The 21,304-nt window shown below is 36.6% G+C and overlaps 1 protein-coding gene across 1 annotated transcript; it reads right to left on the reverse strand.

Moving 5' to 3' along the window:
* Positions 1-4,502: 4,502 nt before the first annotated feature.
* Positions 4,503-9,217, reverse strand: LOC132052187 (protein Brevis radix-like 2). The gene is made up of 5 exons (XM_059443582.1): positions 9,002-9,217; positions 8,310-8,680; positions 6,380-6,515; positions 5,850-6,232; positions 4,503-4,996 (listed from the first exon to the last, which is right to left on the reverse strand). Exons 1-5 carry the CDS (start codon positions 9,122-9,124, stop codon positions 4,918-4,920), a joined length of 1,092 nt encoding a protein of 363 aa, XP_059299565.1. The 5' UTR covers positions 9,125-9,217; the 3' UTR covers positions 4,503-4,917.
* Between the last annotated feature and the right edge of the window lie 12,087 nt (positions 9,218-21,304).

Raw genomic sequence — 21,304 nt, forward strand, 5'->3', positions numbered from 1 at the left:
TAAATTCCTAAAGCACCCTTGGTAGCAGCAATGGTCTGTTTAGCTCTGTCAAGTCAAGTCCCATTAGAAATTGGACCAAAATCACCCATCTTGTTTAATTCAAAGTTAAATATGCTAAGTCTACTAACACGGGGACTAAAATAGGAATTACGCAATAACACAGGGACTAAAATCACCATTTTCTCATAAAATATTAGAAAAAAATCATTTTTGAATATGCACCAGAATGTTATAGTAGTATCTTGTTTTAGAATTTTCTTGATTTGGTAAATAACATTTATTTCAAACTAAATTTAGTTTAGTTTTTTTTTTTTTTTCTAAAAAAAGTGATACATAATGATCATGAACATGTAACATGAATTTTGGTAGAGCTTGGCCTAGTTGGTACTCGAACCTTGCTCTATAATTTAATAAAAAGAAAAAGATACCTGTTGAAGGCTTCGATGACTTTATCATCCTCTTCTCGACACGTTGCTCTCAAATACGTACAAATTCCGTACTTGAAAAAAGATTGTGAATACTTAGTGGTGAAAAATAAGAGGGTTGAATCGGATTTGAGCGGATGAATAAAAACAAGTTGAGTTTCAATACGGGTAAAAAACGGATTGAATATAAATGGACGGGTTTAGATTTGGTGAGCCTCACCTCTACCCCGGTGTTGGCTAGGCAAATTATACTCCCTCCTTTCACTTTTACTTGTTCACTTTTGACTTTGCACACTCATTAAGAATTAATAAATGAAGTATATATTTTAGTATTATACTCATATTAATTGGTGTATAGTATGCATAGGAAATGAGTAATTAATGTACGGATAAACAAGGAAAAGAAATTTGTCCTTCTCTTGATATGCTAAAGTGGACAAGTAAATATGAAAATTTATTTTTAATAAGTGAAAAATAAAAGTGAACGGAGGAAGATCATTCATCGGTCATATTATCACAGAGTATGCCCCAATGATGCATGATGCATAATATTCTTATTTTCTATTCTAGCTGCTCATAACTAAATTAGACTCGTGAAAATTATACTTTTGAAATGTGTACATGTTGACGTTCTCTAGATGTGAAGTTTTATGATTTAGTTACTAATCAACTTCATTTTCAGTGCATTGTACGGGGAGTCAATCCCACTTTACCGCCTAACATTTAAGGGTTGGGAAACACTACTCCCTCCACATATTGAATGAGAACGGTAATCTCTTTTGAATCAAAATCTGAGTAACTATCACCCAAAAAAAAAAAAAAGTCAAAATAATTTTTTTTTTTATTGGAGGAAATATTTTTGACGCTATTTGTTTTCCCGTATTTAATTTTTCTTCAAAAAAAACATATCAATGACCACTGTATTAATATATTATTATTTTAATTTTTGACGATAATTTTAATTACCTTTATGAACCATTTGTCAGAAAATTTTACTGCACACTTCTTTAAAAATATTGAACCCCCTATTATCTGCCATTGTTTTTTATGTCCCTCGGACTTAACATGACATTTTATTAAAAGGGGAAGTATAATATGTTCATGCAAAATAATATTTTAGTTTTGCCTTTCTGCAAAAATTGTAAAAGCTTTCTATTATTTTGAGAGCACTGCTAAAATTTCTGCTATAGGGAAAAATTATTATACATACAGAATTCAAGAAAATATGCAAGAATTATTCAACCTTACGTGAAATTTTAGAAATTCTTATGAAATACTCCCTCCGGATTAAAAAGAGTGTCCACTTAGCCTTGTTTTTTTGGGTCAAAAGAGTGTCCACTTATCAAATCAAGAAAGAAATAACCTTGTTTTTTCAGATTTGCCCCTATTAAGTATTATGTGATCAAATCCCAATACCTATTTAATGAGGGGCAGTTTAGTCTAATTACCTCTTTTTTTTCTAGGAGTTAGTATTTCTTAAGGGGTGTACAAATGACTTAGTGGACACCCTTTTTGATCCAGAGGGTGTATATTTAGATGAAGGAATTTTTTTTTAGATGAAAGAATTGTTGTCATGTAAAGTATTAATTTATTTATGTGTGTTCTTTGTGTTCTAAAATTATATCCTAAACGAAGTACATTATTTTCAATGCAATAGGTGAATTGGACAATAATAATAGTTATATATTTATGGTTTTTAATTCTAAAAAGTAAAGGAAAAAAGACTTTTATTCAAAAAAAGAAAATTCTCACTGGAAAATATTACGTAAGGTGGTTATCGTTCCCACTCAATATGTGGAGGGGGCATCATTTCCCAAGTCTAAAATGTTGGGGGTGTGGGGTGGAGGAGGGGGGTAAAGTGGGATTGACTCTTGTTCCGTCGAAACTAATTTACTTTTGGATAGAGAGCAAATTGGTCGTTTAATTTTTTAAGGGTATTATCGTAATTCAACTTGCACCTAAGGGTTTCCCACTTTTAGAATAGTATATGTGATATGATGATTGTTACTTAATTCAGAACTTCTCTCAATTAAATGCCGACATAGACCACCAAAGGATGTGGTGCAGTGGATAGAGCTACTCCTCCCTTAACCAGAGGTCTCGTGTTCGAGCCATGGGTACGGAAAAATCCTTGGTAGGGATTGCTTCCCCTCCGAATGGGGCCCTACGCGGCGCGAATCCGGATATAGTCGGGCTCCAATGCGGATATCGAACACCGGATGAGAAACCAAAAAAAATGCCGACATAGAATTTTTTTTTTTTTTTTTTTTTTTGGTAAATATTGGAAAAATTCTGTACTGGGATTCGGTTGAAAAAGCTTTTGAAAAGTTCCTTCAAAATAAATCCAGTATTTAACCAAAAAAAAAAAAGCTTAATATGTATGCTCAAAGTAATTGTGTTCGAATTTGTTAATCTTGATTATTTCATACCTTCTTTGACCAACTCTTCAATTAAGCACTTGTTTAGCCCAAAAAAGGTACAGTTGAATTTGTTAGTGGTTTAAAGGATACATGAATTGATTTGTTATAAGTAAGTAGAAAATAATAGTAGCAATTAATAATGAAATCAAGTAAATATAAAGCAAGAATATAATAAAATAAGCCTGGGCCTTTGGAACCCGGAGGAATCTCTCAATGACTCTGGTTGAACACTCTGCCTTTAAGAACACATCGAATTCGGAACAACAGAATATAGAGAACAAAGTAAGTATGTTGTATTGCTATATGATTTATGATGATTTACAATAGAATGAGAACCTCTACTTATACTAAAGTTATGGGGTGCATGATTCACAAATTATGCCCCCTTAATTACCAATATTAATATTGCAATAAAAGGTAATAAAGCCTAATAAAAGCTAGAGGAATTTTGGAGCCTTCTATAACGTTTTTATAATGGTCACATCTTGAATTGTTTTTTATCTGGCCACAGGTTTGTATCCGGTGTCATCATGGTTGAGTCACCGATGACTGGCCATCTTTGCTACGTGTTGCTTCCTAACTTGCCCAATTCTTGAGACCGGTTTTTACCGCATACAGTACTAATCATAAGTTCATAGCTAATTGAGTTATTTGTATTCCCTCTATTTTATTCATGCCAAGTTTTTTTATTAAATTATTTCACGCTGACCATTAACTTATCAGGGCCGTATAGTAAAAACTAATTGATTTTGCCACTTCTAACGCTAATCTAAGAAGTTGATAAACACATTCGAAAACATTTTTTTGCGCGGAGTGCCCTTCTTTTGGGGTGGTCTTTAAATTTTGCCCCTCATATTTGTGGTCTTTAAATTATGCCCCTCATATTGCTGGTCTTTAATTTTTGCCCTTCGTATCGCAAACTTTGAGCTACAACAAATCATGAGGTTCCGAGTTCGAACCTCCGCTCAAGCATAAATTAAAAAAATGTAAAACAAGGTTTGGTTACTTTATCTTGGGGCCGACGCCACACTATTAGGAATTACAAATTTTATCACCGGACCCGTATACTCATACCTTATGGGCGAGACTTGGCATAAGTATCTTGCAGATCCGGCATGCTTTGATAATTAAACTACGAAGTTATGCCGGTAGAGCATACTTTTAATGAACGAACTTTTATGCCGGACCCGGCATAACTTTTTATGAAGGAATTATCAAAATTATGCCGGACCCGGCCGCTACTTATGAAATGCTGCCCATAAGACATAAGTATGCCGGGTCCGGCATAACTTTGGTAATTCCTTCATAAGTTATCTTAGGTGAGGGCATACTTTTAATGGGCAAACTTTTATCACCGGATCGGCATAAAACTTAATGAAAAATTATCAGGGTTATGCCGGACTGCATACTTATGCCGAATCTGCCCATAAGGCATAAGTATATCGGGTCAAATGTTTCAGTAATTCCTTTCACAAGTATTTATGCGTTGGTGGCATAGCAAAATTTAAACTCGCCTTGCGAATTTTTTTTTTAAAATTTTGACTGCGCATGGGTTCGAACCCGGAACCTATGGATTTTAATAAGCCGAAGAAAATTTAAAGATTTCAAATATGAAAAGAAAATTTAAAGACCACCCCAAAAGAAGTGCGAATTGCCCTAGGAAAAATAACCAGTCCCAAACGTGTTGGTTGTGGCCTGTGGGTACTATTATCCTTGTAATCCATCTCAATCAAAACAAACAAGAAAATGCAGTCTGATAAATCATGGCAAAGTAGCTAGATATATTAACACGAGCTACGTTTCATCTGATTCGCAATAGTTGTCTATATTTCTTCATTAACAATCACTACACATCATTACACCCCTCAAATAAACCTCCTCGTTTCGAAACTTTTTAATCGCCAGAAAAATCCTACGAACTAGTTTAAGAGACAGAGAACAAAGGGTAGAACTTGGATTGATGCCAAATAAAGGAGCACTGAGATACCAATTATGGATGAATTTAAATTAAAGAACCCCAAACTATGTCCTAAATCATAAGTACTGTTCTTGGATCCTGGCTATGTCCTAAATCATAAGTACTGTTCTTGGATCCTGGCTCTGTTCTCTTCCCACCACAACCTGGCATGCATTTCTCCAAATTTCTCACGACTGCATAAAAAAATTCATTTCATATTAGAAAAGCGAGTAGAGTGTAAATTAATCTATCAATCGTGACATGCAACTATAAACAAGATTTTACTGCTGAGCTTTCTTTCATTAAGGTGTTTTCAGAAGTATGTTTCCAATTTTCTAATGGATCATGAAGATTCATTTTCACGGATCATTGGAGCAGTAACCAGATTTACAGGTTAATGTAGAAGAGGAATGACTCCCTAGTTCAAAAGGATTCAATTAAAAGCAACGCCCCCATTTAAATATTCAGATGAATGTCAACCCTGGATATACTAGTACTGGTATGAAAACAAATCCACCATATTTCAACCATCAGATTGTTTTCAGTAAAAGAACAATGAGACACAAATATCATTCTTGTATTGAGACTAAATGATTCGGTAGATAGGATGACATTAACAATTCATGACCCTCTATCCCCACCGCCATTCACTAGAGAAGAACTCATCCACACAAGAGAAGAGGGAGATGCAGAAGAAAGAGGGACTGGTTGGTCAAGTACTGCTTTCACTTTCCTATTCATCCTGGCCAACTAACTGGAGGTTCAACTCAGTGACCACGTTATATTCAGATTTATTTAATAGTAATAATCTTTCACTTGTTCATTCTACACCATGGATTCTTTTCTTCCATTCTTACATAAGTATATCCATGTCCATTTTAATCAGTTTGAGAATATGATGAAGGAACAAGAGGTTTGTTGTAGAATTCCAGAATAAGTTTTAGAAGCCAGCAAAAGGCAAGATGGTTTTATAAAGACAGATTAAATTCTTCTGATATTGTCCTGTTATAACATAGGAGCTGAGACATGCATAAAAGAATTACTAACCTGAACCGGACTCTTCTAAGCTCTCGAGTACCACCAGGCAATGCTCGAATCGTGATATAGACTCCAGGCTCGTCTTCTTCAACCCATTCAGTTTCAACATCGCTGGCATTGCTAACCGACAGTTCTCCTGAGCGATCAGCCTCCCTTGAAGAACTAGTCCGTGCAGAAGCATCCATTGATGGTCTCTCACTTTTTGTCGCACTGATGCTGGAGAGCTTAGGGGTTGAAGTGAGACCACCTGCATCGTAATAAGATGGATCTCTTTCAAGAGAGCCTGACGACAACTGGCCTGCCCCTGTTGAACGATGAAAGTGACTAGGGAGACGTTCTTTGGCTAGTGGAGGCGTTACAGGACTACTCTCAGCGTATTCAAGTTTTGAGTTCTGAAACAAAAAGAGTACACATAATGATTAAGAAACATACACACATGCATGTACTTACAATACAAAAGAGCAAGAAGGCAAGAGTGCTGCTTCAAGCAATTTAATAGGATTGGTCGCGACATTTTGCCACTAAACCACAAGGCTCACCTCATCTTCAGACCTTGGAGGGATTGGCAATGGTACTGCTTGTCGATTGAACCTACGGACGTTGTATAGTTCCATGACCTTGTCATAATTCTCAGCCCACCAACGTTGAGCTTGCCACTTGTTAAACAGCTCACGGCTGACAAAAACATCAGTAACATTTTAAAACTCTCAACAAGTTTACCAACTATGGCCAAGATGGGTGGGAGGGTGGAAGATGTATTCAATCATAAAAGATCAGTCACCCATGCATACAAAACATGCTCAAGAGAAAGCTGAGACTATTACAGTTCGATAGAAAAGGCAAAGTGTTACATCACTGCTTTCTTCCTTCCGCTAATGACTGTCATCAGTAAAGTAGTGACATAAGGGAGTTGACAGCTCAAAAAGACAACTAATCATGTCTGCAACTTCAATCAAGTTTCATTCTGAACCAAAGAAATATCTCACTGAGCTGATTTTCCAATTGAAGATTCCAAAACTCTGAGTAGCATTGATTCTAATGTTGAAGCTATAGCAGAGTTAGCAAATAATGCTGGGACGCGTGGAGCAAGATCACAATGCTTTTAATTATTTTTTTTGTTCACCACAGTGCTTTTAATTCATCACAACCAATTTTGTTAGACACAATTTTTCAGTTGCAGCTCTTGCAATAAGCAGAAGCTAATTAGTTAACTTTCTATAATTACAGGTAGAAATAGAAGCATTCTGCGAAGAAGAAGAAGAAAGTGAAAAACCACACCGACATACTCACGAATTGCAATTCGACCTAGAAAGGAGAAAAAGACGTTATCGTTTTCACGTTATACTTTTCTGTATTAACAAAATTGGTAGCAAAAATGAGAACAAAAACAGAAATGTTTTCGTTGATGTTATGCCCTGATAAAGCTATGAATCCATGTATGTCCAAACAGAACGAAATTAATTTCTTATATGTTATTTGCTTTCCCACTGAGATCTAAAAGTTCACTTATTAATGGACTAAAATAGTGACAAACAATAAGAAAATTCATGCTCATAATTAATGGGGCGTTGGTCTTAGCTGAAATTTTGACAAATGGACAAAATTCAAAAATAAGAAGAGAAAGATGGGATTCCTTTTCTTTCTTTCAATCCAGATAAGTCAATAAAGAAAATATTCAAACAGAAAAATCCTAGTATGAAAGGTAAAGGGCTATGATAGCTTAGCATTTAGTTGAGAAGAAAAGAAACACGAAAAGAACACATGTTATCTATCACAAGAACCACTAGTTCATTTTTTTTCACAGCAGCATTAAACACACATGCATAATAGAAATGATACAGCAGGAATTTGATATGGTAAAAATGTCCAGGAGTGTTTTCCTGTCAATGTCAGATGATGGCTTTCATTAAGATCATCAGTATTAGATTTTAGAACAAGTGACTGCTGAGCAGCCATGTGGAATGGACAACTGGTTCTCTCTACACTGTTATATGTACAAGTCTTCAATAATTTGCTATGTAAGAGGGACACCCCGTTACCCCACCAGTACTAGAACAGGAAACTACTAGATGCATATGATCCAATTATGTTGCACTTAAATAAGACAATTAAAAACACATCTAGAAAATGACCCATCAAAAGGTCATTCGGCGCCACACATAAAAAAAAAAAAAAAGCAGGAAAAATTGTACTCAATCCGTTTAAATTAATTTGTCTTACTTTTCATTTTAGCCTGTTTAAAAAAAAATAAAAAAAAATCGGCAACTCTTAACTCCAAACTTTCCACATATTTAAAATCCCAAAATTAAAAAGCATTTTGGTACATTGTCCCCTTTTTAATTTAAATTAAAATTACATGATTTAAAAATCTTAAGTAACAGTAACCACTCGCAAACAAACAAGAACTTTCAAAGAACAGATCAAATCAAAGGAGAGAAAAAGAGAACCCAAATGGCAAAGATGTTATACCTGAATCTAATCCGTTTCAGATCATTTCCACCTTCAGGTAAAGAAACAAACGTAATTAAAACACCAGGTTCCACTTGAGCAACCCATTCTTTAATCTCATCATCATCTTCCATACCAACAACCGATTCACTCCGGCCACTAACCGATACCGGCGTACTTTCGCCACTAGACAACACTTTCAATCTCCCTTTCATTTTCCTTGGTGTTGAATTTGAACTCCCAGTCCTTTTATATGAGTAATGAAATCTTTCGGATACAGACCCAGTTTCAGAATCAGCATAGTTAGGTTTCTGGTTGTTGTGATTTGAACCACCTGAACATGGTTTGCAGTTCTTGTATGCTCCTGATGCTTTAGTGGCCATATCCTTGATCTGAAAAATAAACAAGGTTTTGGATTTAATAACATCTTTTGCAGCTTATTTAAGTTTATTTTTGGGATTATGTTCAAAAACACATTTGAACTAATCACTTTTTTTTGCGAATCCTGAACTATCACCATTTATATATTAAGACACACCTAATTGAGTAGATGGTGATAGTTGGTCTAATCAGATTCGAGATGTGTTCAGGTAAGAAAAGGAATATCTGATAGTTGAGTTGTGAAACTCGCAAAAAAGTTGATAGTTCGGGTGTGTTTTTGACCATTAGTTCTTTATTTTTTCGTTGATAAAAAGAGAATCGGGAGAGTGAACCTGAGCAGTAAGGGCTTTAATGGCTTGTTTTGTGCTTGGTGTTGCAGCTGTATCATCTTCCTCTGGTGGTTCATGAAGAGATCCAGTGTTGAGTTGCTTTGAACATGCTATACAAGTCAACATTCTTGAATTTATAGCCTTAATCTCCGAGCAAGATTCTCACTGAGAAGAAATATCCTATTGGAAAATTGAATGACAAAATTGAAGTTACTGTCACATAATTAAGAGTTAAGCAATTAGAACTGAGCACTTGAGCAACGATAGAAATTTTACCTATGATAAAGTTTTTTCCAGCAAAACAGAGTAGAAGACAAGCCCGTGCCAAACAGGGTGCAGCAGAGGCCTAATGGTATATACTAGACATTAACTTAACCTAAAAATCCGTGGCATTAATACAACTTAGAATTCAAAAAAACAGCATTGAAGACAGATTTAAATCTGAAACCAAAACAAGCAAAAGCAAATGCAAATGCTAGGCTTCAGATCAATCTCATAAAATTAAAATGTGGAGAAATAGGAACAACAGTTGAATTCGAAAAACCAATGGCAAAAATGGCGAAGAAGGAGAGAATGGGTTTGTGAAAAGGAGAAAAGAAAGAGTAGAATAGTGAGGAGGGTTGGAGTAACCGAGGCGTAAAAGGGGGAGAATAGGGGCTTAGGTTGAGTCCATTATAGATGAGATCACGAGAGAGGGCTGGATCTCACTCACTTGCTTTCATTACTCACATACACTACTACTAGTATTATTCTACTGCTCATTTAGTTAGTCACTATTTTCTCTCTCTGTGGAACTTGAGCAGTTACAGGTTGAAAGTGAGAGAGAAGCTCTCATAATAACTCATAAGAGAGAGAGAGAGAGAGAGAGAAGAGGCTGTTGAGATTTGTGGGGTTTTCGATGCAATAGGGGCCAACTCAAGTATCAAAGCAAGGGTTGTGGCAAGTTGCAGCTGTTTCTCTTTCTCCCCCTTACAAGTCAGTGTGTCACAACTATATTTTTAATATGGAAAGAGAGCCAACACCTCAAGCTTTTAAAAAATAGTTGTATCTCTAGTTTTTAATTCATACATTAGTTTCTTATGTCTAACGAGTAGACGTGGCATTACAAGATTTTGTTTCAAATAATTTTTTAAATTTCAACCCAAATCTTTGATTTTTTTGAATTAAACTATTTAATTTTTCTAGCAAACAAAAAATAAAAATTTGATTGATAGTTTAAAAAAACAAGTGCTTTTGGGTTATTTTATCTTTTTTTAATCGAGAGATTTTCAAGAATAACTGACGCAAGGTTTGGAATTTGGTGAATAATAAATCCATCTATCCTATTTATTCTTTTCCATATAATCAATATGGGGAGAGAGCCAACAGTATGTTGTATCAGTTTTTAATTCATACATTAATTTCTATTTCAAGATTTTGTTTACTTTACTTTTTAAATTTCAATTTGATTTGTTTGAATTAGCTATTTAATTTTTCATGTTTGATTGATACATAAAAAAACAAGTCCTTTTGTATCTTTATCTTTTTTTAATCGAGAGATTTTCAAGAATAACTGACGCAAGGTTTGGAATTTGGTGAATAATAAATCCATCTATCCTATTTATTCTTCTCCACATAATATCATGACTTCGTTTGTTGGAGTTTGAAATTAAAACTTGGTGAATAATAAACTCATCTATCCTATTTATTCTTCTCCATGTAATACCATGATTTCGTTTGTTGGAGATCGAAACCATGATGTGCATCTAGACCATACGTCACACAGTGCCTTCTTGCCACTAGCTGAAAGCCCTAAGGTTAATTTTGTGTGATATTATTGTATTAATTTTACAAAACAAGTTTGAGGATCTTTTTATATATTGAGTTTAGGGCAACCAACTTCCTTGAGCTGCTCATAATTCTTCTTTAGGTTAGAATGAGGGAGACGGGGTAGATATTGACGTGAATTCAATAGCTTTTATTTAAATTTCATATGTATTAAGAGATTCACAAAATATATATAAATACTTGATAATTAAATTAGTCATAATTATTGTTATACCCCATTTTAACCGGGTCAAAATTAGAGTATAACATATTGGTGATTCCTATTTTATTATTTTTAGGGATTTATTGGCGGCTGGCCAACTTCAAATTTTTTTTTAGGGGGGTTTTTGTGCTGCTAAAGAAAACTTCAATATTTTGAGGGAATTTCCGTGACCAAAAAAAAACCTCCTTCTTTCAGATTAAGAAGCGAATATTTATAGGGAGTTTCTAGGTTTATTATTATTCAAAATTTGGGCGGGATGTTGGGTTCAAACGTTCGGATTTAGGTATGTGTTCCCAACCACTCGATCGAAAAAAAGTAAATAGGACAAAAACCATTGAAATTGTGCCGAAAAATGAAAAAGAGATCGATCGAAAGAGATTTGCCCCTCGCGAAGAGCCCAAGAAACCCATTAAGATCTATTTCGGATCAAAGCGAGAGGGGGAAGGAAGAGGACAAACCTTCAATGGTTGAAAATCGACGGGGAAAGGACGGGTGATGATTCCGCTCCCCCGAAAATGGCCATGCATAGCCTTTGTTAGGAACAGAAAGGATTACGAGCTTTCTTGTTTTCATTGAAGGAAAGAGAGGAAAGGAAGAGAGATGAGAGAGGACGGGGGGGCGGGGCGGCGGCGAAGGGAAAATGAGGAACCCTAGTGGTTCGTTGCATGAATAAAGGAATTGGGTCGGGTCGCGGGTATAGGTCGGGTATTAAATGTGGGTCAGTAATTATTTAAGTGATAATGGGCTAATCTCGAAAATATGGTGGTTAATTGGGATGAATTAAAAGTAATGGGCCGATTGAAGAAACAAATTTAGGCTTTTAATTTTAAATAAAAGACCTATGCTACCGTGTGCCAAAATATTATCTAATATAAAAAGTACGTATTTATTAGTGCTCGCATGAAAAATCACAATGGCCGTGCTAACATTTTAAAAATCAGGTAAATAAAAACGCTATCATTTAATTACGCGAAGATAAATGCGATGTGCGTGCATAATCTGGAAAAAATGCTGAAATGATAAAAATGCGAATTATACTGATACTGGTAGTAGTAATAATAATAATAATAATAATAATAATAATAATAATAATAATAATAATAATAATAATAATAATAATAATGATAATGGATTACTAAAACGCTGATATTAATAAAATTTAATGATTATAGTAAAATATAATTAATTTTTAAAATGTCAAAAATACTAGAAATGTAAATAAATATTTAGGGAAGTCGGGACAAAATTGGGTGTCAACAACTTGTCCCTCTTTTTGCCCTAATGATGAAAGAATTTTCGGGCAAAGACGTTACTCGCAGCCTATTTTGTCACGCTAAAGGATTTTGGAGGATTAAGGGTGAAGAAAATTGTCCCGTTGTCGAATTATGATGACGTATTTGGGTATTATGAGATAGAGCTAAAGAAATCGAAAATTGAATTAACTTGGAATGAAGTAGAATATTTGGGATTTAAGGCATATTAAAGAAGAGATCCTTGACTCGTGTCGGGAAAGTGCCGTTATCCTTCCCAACGTATTGCCCCGGCTATCGAAGAGATAGTTCCACGAGTTGATGTGTGATGCCAACCTTAATATTGTTATTTTCAAATAGCCACAAGCTAAAAACATTCGTTAGTGATAAAGAAATATATGTAAATAAGATAGGGTTGAGGAAGGTTATACTTATAACCCATGTATTTCGTTGAATCCACATCGTACTTTGGAGATGTATTGAATTATGGCTTCCATTTGAAGAAGAAATTAACTCGACATCCACATTTTACATTAACGGCAGTAGATCCACATCCACGTCTCTGTTTTTTGAAGAGAGCTAAAACCATGATGACACTACATTTTAAAGGGAGCGAATTTATGACCATATTCAAACCCTTATGTACAAAAATCCCTTTGTGCGTAAGTATAAATCCACGTCCTTATCCACGAAATCCATGCCCACATTACAAAACTCATGATGTAGAAAAAAATGAATTCATGTCCTCATACACAAAATCCACTCATGCGTAAATATAAAATCTAAAATCACTTTATGAACTTTATAATGTAGAAATATAAATTCACGTCCACATCACATATCCTGACGTACAAAAATATAAATCTACATCCACTTCCACAACTCTTTAAGGGCGAAAAAGATAAATCCACTTCATCGTCCGTGACACGGTAAAAAATAAAGATCCACGTCCGGCTAACAAAGACAAAATATAAATCCACATCGACAAATTAGCACGAAAAATATAAATCCACATCTACTTCCACGTGCGAAAAATATAAATCCACATCCACTTCCACCGTACAAAAATATAAATCCACGTCCACTTCCACGGTACAAAAATGTAAATCCACATCCACTTCCACAGTGCAGAAAAATAAATCCACGTCCACTTCCACAGTGCAAAAAATATAAATCCACATCCACTTCCACGGTACAGAAATATAAATCCATATCCACTTCTACAGTACAAAAATATAAATCCACATCCACTATCCACCGTACAAAAATATAAAACCACATCCACTTCCACGTACAAAAATGTAAATCCACATCTACTCTACTCGCACAAAAATATAAATTCACATCCACTTCCACCGTACAAAAATATAAATCCACATCCACTTCCACGGTACAAAATGTAAATCCACATCCTTCCGTGACAAAAAATATAAATCCACATCCACTTCCCAGGTACAAAAAATATAAATCCACATCCACTTCCACAAAATTTATAATGTAAAATATAAATCGCACTTCCATGTCCACATCCACGAGGTCATCGGCGAAAATGATAAATCCACGTCTACTTTTACAAAATTTATAATGCAAGAAAAGTAAATCCACGTCCACGTCCACGTCCACGTCCACAATGCTTATAATGTAAAAAGATAAATCCACTTCCACGTCCACAATGTCCACAACGCAGAAAAATAAATCCACATCCACACAATCCACGATATTGAAATATAAATCCACTTCCACGTCCACATCCACAAAATCTAAAGTGTGAAACTATAAATTCCGTCCATTCTCAAAAATCGTATAATGCAAGAAAGATAAATCAACTTTCACGTCCACAATGTTCATAATGCCAAAGATAAATCCATTTTCACGTCTACATCCACGAAGTCATTCATGCGAAAATGTAAATCCACGTCCACTTTCACAGAATTTATAATGCAAAAGATAAGTCCACGTCCATGTCCACATCCATCTATGAACGTAAAATACATCCACACCACACGATCTACGATATTAAAATATGAATCCACGTCCTCTCTCACAAGTTGTAATGTGGAAATGTATATCCGCATTTATGTCCACATCCATAAAACCAATTGTGAAGAGATATAATTCCACCTCCTAATCCATGTCTCGCTATGACGGAAGTTAAATCCACAATTGTCGCTACGATTTGACATATGATGCGAGATTTCGATCCCCGCCATCTCATTAAATACCACATTAAAAAAGAACTTGTTAGCGACTTAGAAATAAATAAATATATACAAAGTGATGACAAAATTAAGAAATTTAAACCAATAACAAATGACCATGTCAGTATCCTTTGAAGAAAGTTAAATCCACGATTATGTGCCATAGTCCATTAATGAATGCCACAGCCAAAAACATTCGTTAGTGGTAAGAATATGAAAATAATTTCGGGTTTGAAAGAATTTATGCTGCAAATCCTTGGTTGAGAAGATAGATTCGTGTCCTTTATTTGTGATCAAAAATTCCATGAAGAGTAGAACAACATCCAGCATCAATAGCGCAAGCCAAATTTACATCCACATTGAAGAATATTTGCCTTTTGTAGAAAGCTAACTCTTTGTCCACGTCCATAATTAAAATTTGAAGGGAATTCAAATATGCCCCACATGTTAATTGAAACTTCGTCTCATCAAAGAAAAATTGTGAGTTTTAAAAGAAAATTGGTTGACTTGTGCATATCGGGAACTTGGTCCTTGAATTGATTCTTGTCTCGATCGCGTCCACATTCTTCGAGGCCCCACCATATATTTTGCTTGGCCAAGGAGTTTCAGTAATAAGTAATAAAGAAAATTAAAAGTAATGAGCTTTGGATGGTTTCGAAAGGGGATACTTCGTGGCTTTAATAGACAAAATGATTATGAAGACTGAAATTCAAACTAAGCGACATTTTGAAAAAGACATGGACAAAACTTTATTTAAAACTTCTGAACATTTAAGACCACTTTTGTGCTACCTCTAAAAAATTGTCCCAGTTTCTAGTCCTGGAGGCGCTTGGTTCTAAACAATCGAAAAGTGAGAAGTTATAACGAAAAAAAAAAAAAAAATTGAAAGCGATTTGACTGATTTCAAAATTTGTCCCCCGATTTCAAGATACTACGACACATAAATTTAAACAATGGGAAGACCAAAACTTTACACAAAATCTCGTATGTATCTCATAGGGACGAAAATTATCGGATGAAACCAAGACTTTGAAATTTTAAAATAGAAGGGCCGAACCCGCCTCGGGTTGCCTACGTATCCCAAAGGAATCGGGCGTACGTGGTTCGTGAGTAAAATAAGAACTTTTTTTTTTAATAAAAGGAGGGCCGAACTCGACGTGGGTTGCCTACGTATCCACAAGGAAATCGTGCCACACGTAGTTCAAACCTACAAAACAAAGATACGAAATTTTTTGAAAAGAGTGACCGAACTCCGATACGGGTCGCCTACGTATCCAAAAGGAAGTCGGTCAAACGTAGTTCATTACAACAAATGACAAAATCTTAATTTAGAAAGGCCGTTACAAAACATAGAGGCGACGCGACAAAAACAAAAAGGTTCCAAATTTTGCCTCCGGCCTAATACAAAAGAAAATCTAAACTTAAAGCCATCAAACTCCGTGACCGGGTCGAGACGCAAATCCAATTCTTCAACCGGAGTCTGGTTCGGCGACCTCGTAAGGTCGGTGTTTCGAATGTCTTCAATTACCACAAGATGATCATCTTCATCTTCCACGAACAAATTCTTGATCCCTTCCACAATATCATCATAGGCAACTTCAACACTAATCAAGTTTTGAGACGGCAAGTTTTGAGAAAGTTTGATCAATATCGTAATGGGTTTCGAGAAAATCGCCTTTCCCTTTATTCTTTCGTGCCTTCTTCACTTCTTCCTCGATTGGTTCATATCCCAAACCAAATGTGTAAACCGTTGTGCGTGGAGGGGGGACTACGAGCTCAACCCGCCCATTTAATGCCTTCCCTAACCCAAATCCGGGTTGGTACCATTTTTTCAAAGATTTCCTTTGCAACCATGATTGCGGCGCATGACATTTTCGATTCTTGAATTTGACTCCGTCACCCACTCTAGTGACATTCACAACCTCCCACGCATGGTAAGTTGTTCCATCAAACCCTCCTACATTGCCTCAATGAATGGGATAGATTGCTCTCGATAGATGGACGTGTCACATTCTCCTTGTACACATATTTGTTGTTGATTCCACTCAAATTTAACAGTTTGATGCAAAGTAGATGGCACAAGCCTGCCTGCATTTATCCAACCTTCCTAACAACATGTTGTATGTCGTGGATATCAAGTATGTAAAATCCATAATGAACTCAACAGTCCAATCGGCACGTTTAACCTCTATTTACTTCCAATAGACGCCTTTGAGCCCCCATCAAATGCTCGAATATTCATATCACTTGTTTTAAGCTCGCTAGTATTATATCCGATCTTCTTCGTACTCGCTAGCGGGCAAATGTTAAGCCCGTAGCCTCCATCAATCAACACTTTAGACACAAACATATTACGACATTTAACGGTTATATGGAGTGCTTTGTTGTGACTACATCCCTGCCGGAGGCGGTCATCATTATCGAAGGTCGATTCGATGATCGTCAAGCACGTGCCCAATCATTCCGAATGCCGAATGTCTCACTAGTTGTTTGATCCACACATGCTTCACTTAAAATCTTCAAGAGCGCATTTCGTGTACATCCGAACTCAAAAGCAAAGAAAGGATAGGAATCGGGCATTAGTCTTTTCAACCGATCCACAATCGAGTATTCATCGGCCTTAATCTTCCTCAAAATTCTTCGGCCTCGGCTTCCGTCACAGCCCTTTGGAGGCGAATCACTTTCTTTAGTTCGCCTCAACCTAGCTAGCTCTTCCGGGTATAACACCTTCCGACCTTGTCATTCCCGACGTCTTAATCTTGTCGATCGTTTCTTTCCTCGACATTCCATCATGTACTTGTTGATAATTCCATGGTACGGCTTTGGTATTAAGTACCGGCAATCTGATTTGGTTTGAGCTATCCCCCGCGTGTTGATGGTTCTAATATCTCGACAGCACACAACCTCTACCACTATAGCCGGAGAAGCAACGGCTATAAGATCGTGATCTTCCACGCTATTCACAGCACTATAAATTTAGTAGGGTCATCATCATTTTCACCTATACCAATCATATTTATCGAGTTCCTCACGTGTCGGGAGTGTTGTTATCCACGTTTACAGTGCCGGTTGTTTGACCATGATCTGTTTTGCTTCAATAAGATCTTCAACCTTATGTTTCAATGCGTAACAACGATCGCAGCATGGCCTTTTACCCCGAACGATATGCACACGTTTTAGCAGATCAAAACTTCTGGCGGTGATCCGGAATTCTACCTTCCACGGATATAATAAGCACAGAAGCTTGCGCTTTCAAAAACAACGCTTAACGGCTCTCACAGTGTGTGTAAAATTACGGAAAGGTCTATTTGGGCGAGGTGCGGATGCATTGTTTGGATGATGAGATTGTGATGGTGGAGCTTGGTATGTTGCGGTCGTGGAGAGTCGGTATGTTGGTTGTGTGTGGTATTTGGGCAGGAAATTTGTGGTGATTGAGGTTGGTAAGATGACAAAACTTGGTTGTATGGATGCGATGAATATTGACAATATTGTGGGTGGGGAGCGTTAGGCTGGTATCGTGGGGGTTGTTGATGGTGGTATGAGGTGTTTCCTAGAGCCATTACATTGTCGCTTCTTTCTTTTTTCTTTCCATTTCCGAGAGCGCCGGTTGTACGGCCTTACTAGCAGACCCGCAATGCCGCTAGACTTGTTATTCTCGGTTTCTTAATGCCATCTTCGATCATGTCCCCCGCTTTGATCACTTCTGCAAAAGTTTTTCCACCCATTGTCACCAAACGTTCATAGTACTCCGGTTCTAGTGCCTGAATAAAGAAAGTAACCATTTCTGCTTCCTCCATCGGAGGGTGTACCCTGGATGCTTCTTCCCTCCACCGTATATCATATTCTCAGAATGATTCTACTGACTTCTTCTTTAATTTTGTAATTGAGATTCCGTCGGGAGCGATCTCGACACGAAACTTGTAATGATCCACAAAAGCATTTGCCAAGTCATCCCAAGTACGCCATTTGGTTGTGTATCTTGCTTGGAATACCATTCCAAAGCTTTCCCTTAAACTCGATTAAATAGTTTGACTCTTATCCCTTCATTTTTCCCTACGCCCGATCAACTTTTCGCAATAGACTTTCAAATGGAAGAAAGGATTTCCCGACCCATCAAACTTCAAATTTTGGAATCTTGTAACTCGGTGGCAATTCTACCTCGGTGAAATGCACACAATTCTTCATATCTCACGCTTTGGTTACTACCGAGTCCACGCACTTCTCATAGCCTCCTCCAAACTTTTGAGCTTTCTATTTATCATTTCATCATTAACTCCGCCCTTGTCTCCTTCGACTTCTACATAATGATCAACATGCGTGACATAGCCCTTGGGTTTGTGTCGATGACGGGTCGTGGCATAAGTATATACCGGCGGAACTTGATGAGGTGCCGGCGGTATGTACCGAGTCTTTGAAGAAGTAGTGTAAACACGAGAGGAGCATTTTGAGTGACTAGGTGGCGAGAGAGGTTCGAAGTAGCCGGTTGAGAAGTGGTAAAATAGTTCGCTTGGTTAAGTTCGTCTAAGTTTGGGAATGGAGGTGGCATGGAGCAAAGTCGACGAACCCCCGAGATGGAGTCATATGTGGCGGAGTTTGAGAAAATGACCGATTTTTGCGGTAGATGTGACTTAGTTCGAGCAACTCGTTGCTCCGCACGAGAATGACTTCCAAATGTGTTTTGGTTCATTAGAGGATGTGGGATCACTTGTGATAGGTAGACTAAGAGATGGCTCGGATGAAGTGGTTGCATTGATCAAACTTTGCTCCATTTTAGAAACCGAGTCTTTTTTGGTTAACCGGGTGATTAATGATGGTCGAGTACGATTTCTTCGCTTTAGGCCGTGTGAAATATGGATGCTCCGCCGATTCCCTTTAGCACAAGTCAACCTTTTTATTTTGAAAATAAGTTTAAAAGAAAAAGATAAAAATAAGAAAAAAAAGAAAACGAGTCAGTATACGGTAAGGACATATTATTGCACATAAACACATTATTGCACATAATACATCGCGTTCTATAATGCAAGGACCTCTTTATGCCGCAGGTAGGCCTAACGAATATTTGAAGGACAAACATGTCTTTTATGTATCATTCCATAACTCTTCCTAAAACTAATTTACAAGAATAATAAAAATTTATTACATGCCAGTTAATAATAATACAATTCAAAGTTAATCTAAGATATCTACTACTTGATCTCCACTAATTTCTTTTGGTTGTCTTCAAACCTCCGACAATTGGATGTTCCACGACAATCACGCAACAAAGGTCGGCTTTTCTAAATATTATCTATGAGTATCTTAGTCCACATGTTCGACACATTTGTCCTTCAAATAATGCACATACATGGTGAAGAGTGTCAGCTTGTGAGTCATAGACTCATTTGGACATTTAGTAAGGTTGACTAATGAACTTAATACACGAAGGGTATTAAAACTTCCTGCGCTTAAAATGATGCGTATCCTTACAAGGTTTTGGTTTCGCTCTACGCTAGGTTGACTAAGAGTTGGTTCTACGACGCGAGGTTCCCCAGTGGACGAACCTGGGAGTGGAAAGTCCGTGGTCACATCGCACCGCCGATCGACTAAATCCACGGATCAATCCAACTAAAGGGGTAATTTAGTAGTGCGCGATGCGAAACCGCTTTAAGTGTGTGAATATGTGTGAATTTTCCAGGAGTGGAAGAGATATGAACGGAATGCCAGTTGAAAGCGATAAATTACATAGAAAAATCACATAATGAATAAAACAACAAAACACTTAAAGTATATAAGGAAAACAATAATAAAGGCAAAATACCGCAAACAAAACTTTCTACAAATTATTTATTAACCTGAGTCTGTTATGGGTAGAACCTAATTTCCCAGGTCAAGTCGCCAAGTTTGTATATACCCCATTTTTTAAGGGTCAAAATTAGAGTATAACATATTGGTGATTCCTATTTTATTATTTTTTAGGAATTTATTGGCACAATTTCAACTTCAAATTTTTTTTTAGGGGGGTTTTTTTGTCTTTTAAAGAAAACTTCAATATTTTGAGGGAATTTAAAGACTAAAAAAACCTCCTTCTTTCAGATTAAGAAGCGAATATTTATAGGGAGTTTCTAGGGTTGGGCGGGATGTTAAGGTTCAAACGTTCGGATTTAGGTATGTGTTCCCAACCACTCGATCAGAAAAAGAAAGTAAATAGACAAAAACCATTAAGAATTGTACCCGAAAAATGAAAAAGAGACTGATCGAAAGAGATTTGCCCCTCACAAAGAGACGAAACCCATTAAGATCATTTCAGATCAAAGCAGAGGGGAAGGAAGAGGACAAACCTTCAATGGTTGAAAATCGACGGGGAAAGGACGGGTATTAATTCCCTTTCCCCGAAATGGCCATGCGTAACTACGTTAGGAACGAAAGGATTCTGAGCTTTTGCTGTTTTCATTGAAGGGGAAAGAGAGGAAAGGAAGAGAGAGATGAGAGAGGACAGGGGAGGGGCGGCGCTGAAGGGAAAATGAGGAACCCTAGTGGTTCATTGACATGAATAAAGGAATTGGGTCGGGTCGCGGGTATGGGCTGGGTATTAAATGTGGGCTGGTAATTATTTAAGTGATAATGGGCTAATCCGAAAATATGGTGGTTAATTGGGTTGATGAATTAAAAGTAATGGGCTGATTGAAAGAAACAAATTTAGGCTTTTAATTTTAAATAAAAGACCTATGCTACCGTGTGCCAAAATATTATCTAATATAAAAGTACGTATTTATTAGTGCTCAGATGAAAAATCACAATAGCCGTGCGGTAACATTTTAAAAATCAACAAGAATAAACGCTATCATTTAAT

The sequence above is a fragment of the Lycium ferocissimum genome, chromosome 4, assembly GCF_029784015.1.
Source record: "Lycium ferocissimum isolate CSIRO_LF1 chromosome 4, AGI_CSIRO_Lferr_CH_V1, whole genome shotgun sequence".
In the NCBI taxonomy this organism is placed as follows: Eukaryota; Viridiplantae; Streptophyta; class Magnoliopsida; order Solanales; family Solanaceae; genus Lycium; species Lycium ferocissimum.

Excerpts from the sequence above, each read along its gene's own strand:
- LOC132052187 (XM_059443582.1), bottom strand. The coding sequence starts at position 9,124 with ATGTTGACTTGTATAGCATGTTCAAAGCAACTCAACACTGGATCTCTT. Across the intron at positions 8,681-9,001 it reads TTAAAGCCCTTACTGCTCAG|ATCAAGGATATGGCCACTAA; the intron begins GTTCACTCTCCC and ends TTTATTTTTCAG. Across the intron at positions 4,997-5,849 it reads CTTAGAAGAGTCCGGTTCAG|TCGTGAGAAATTTGGAGAAA; the intron begins GTTAGTAATTCT and ends TTTTTTATGCAG.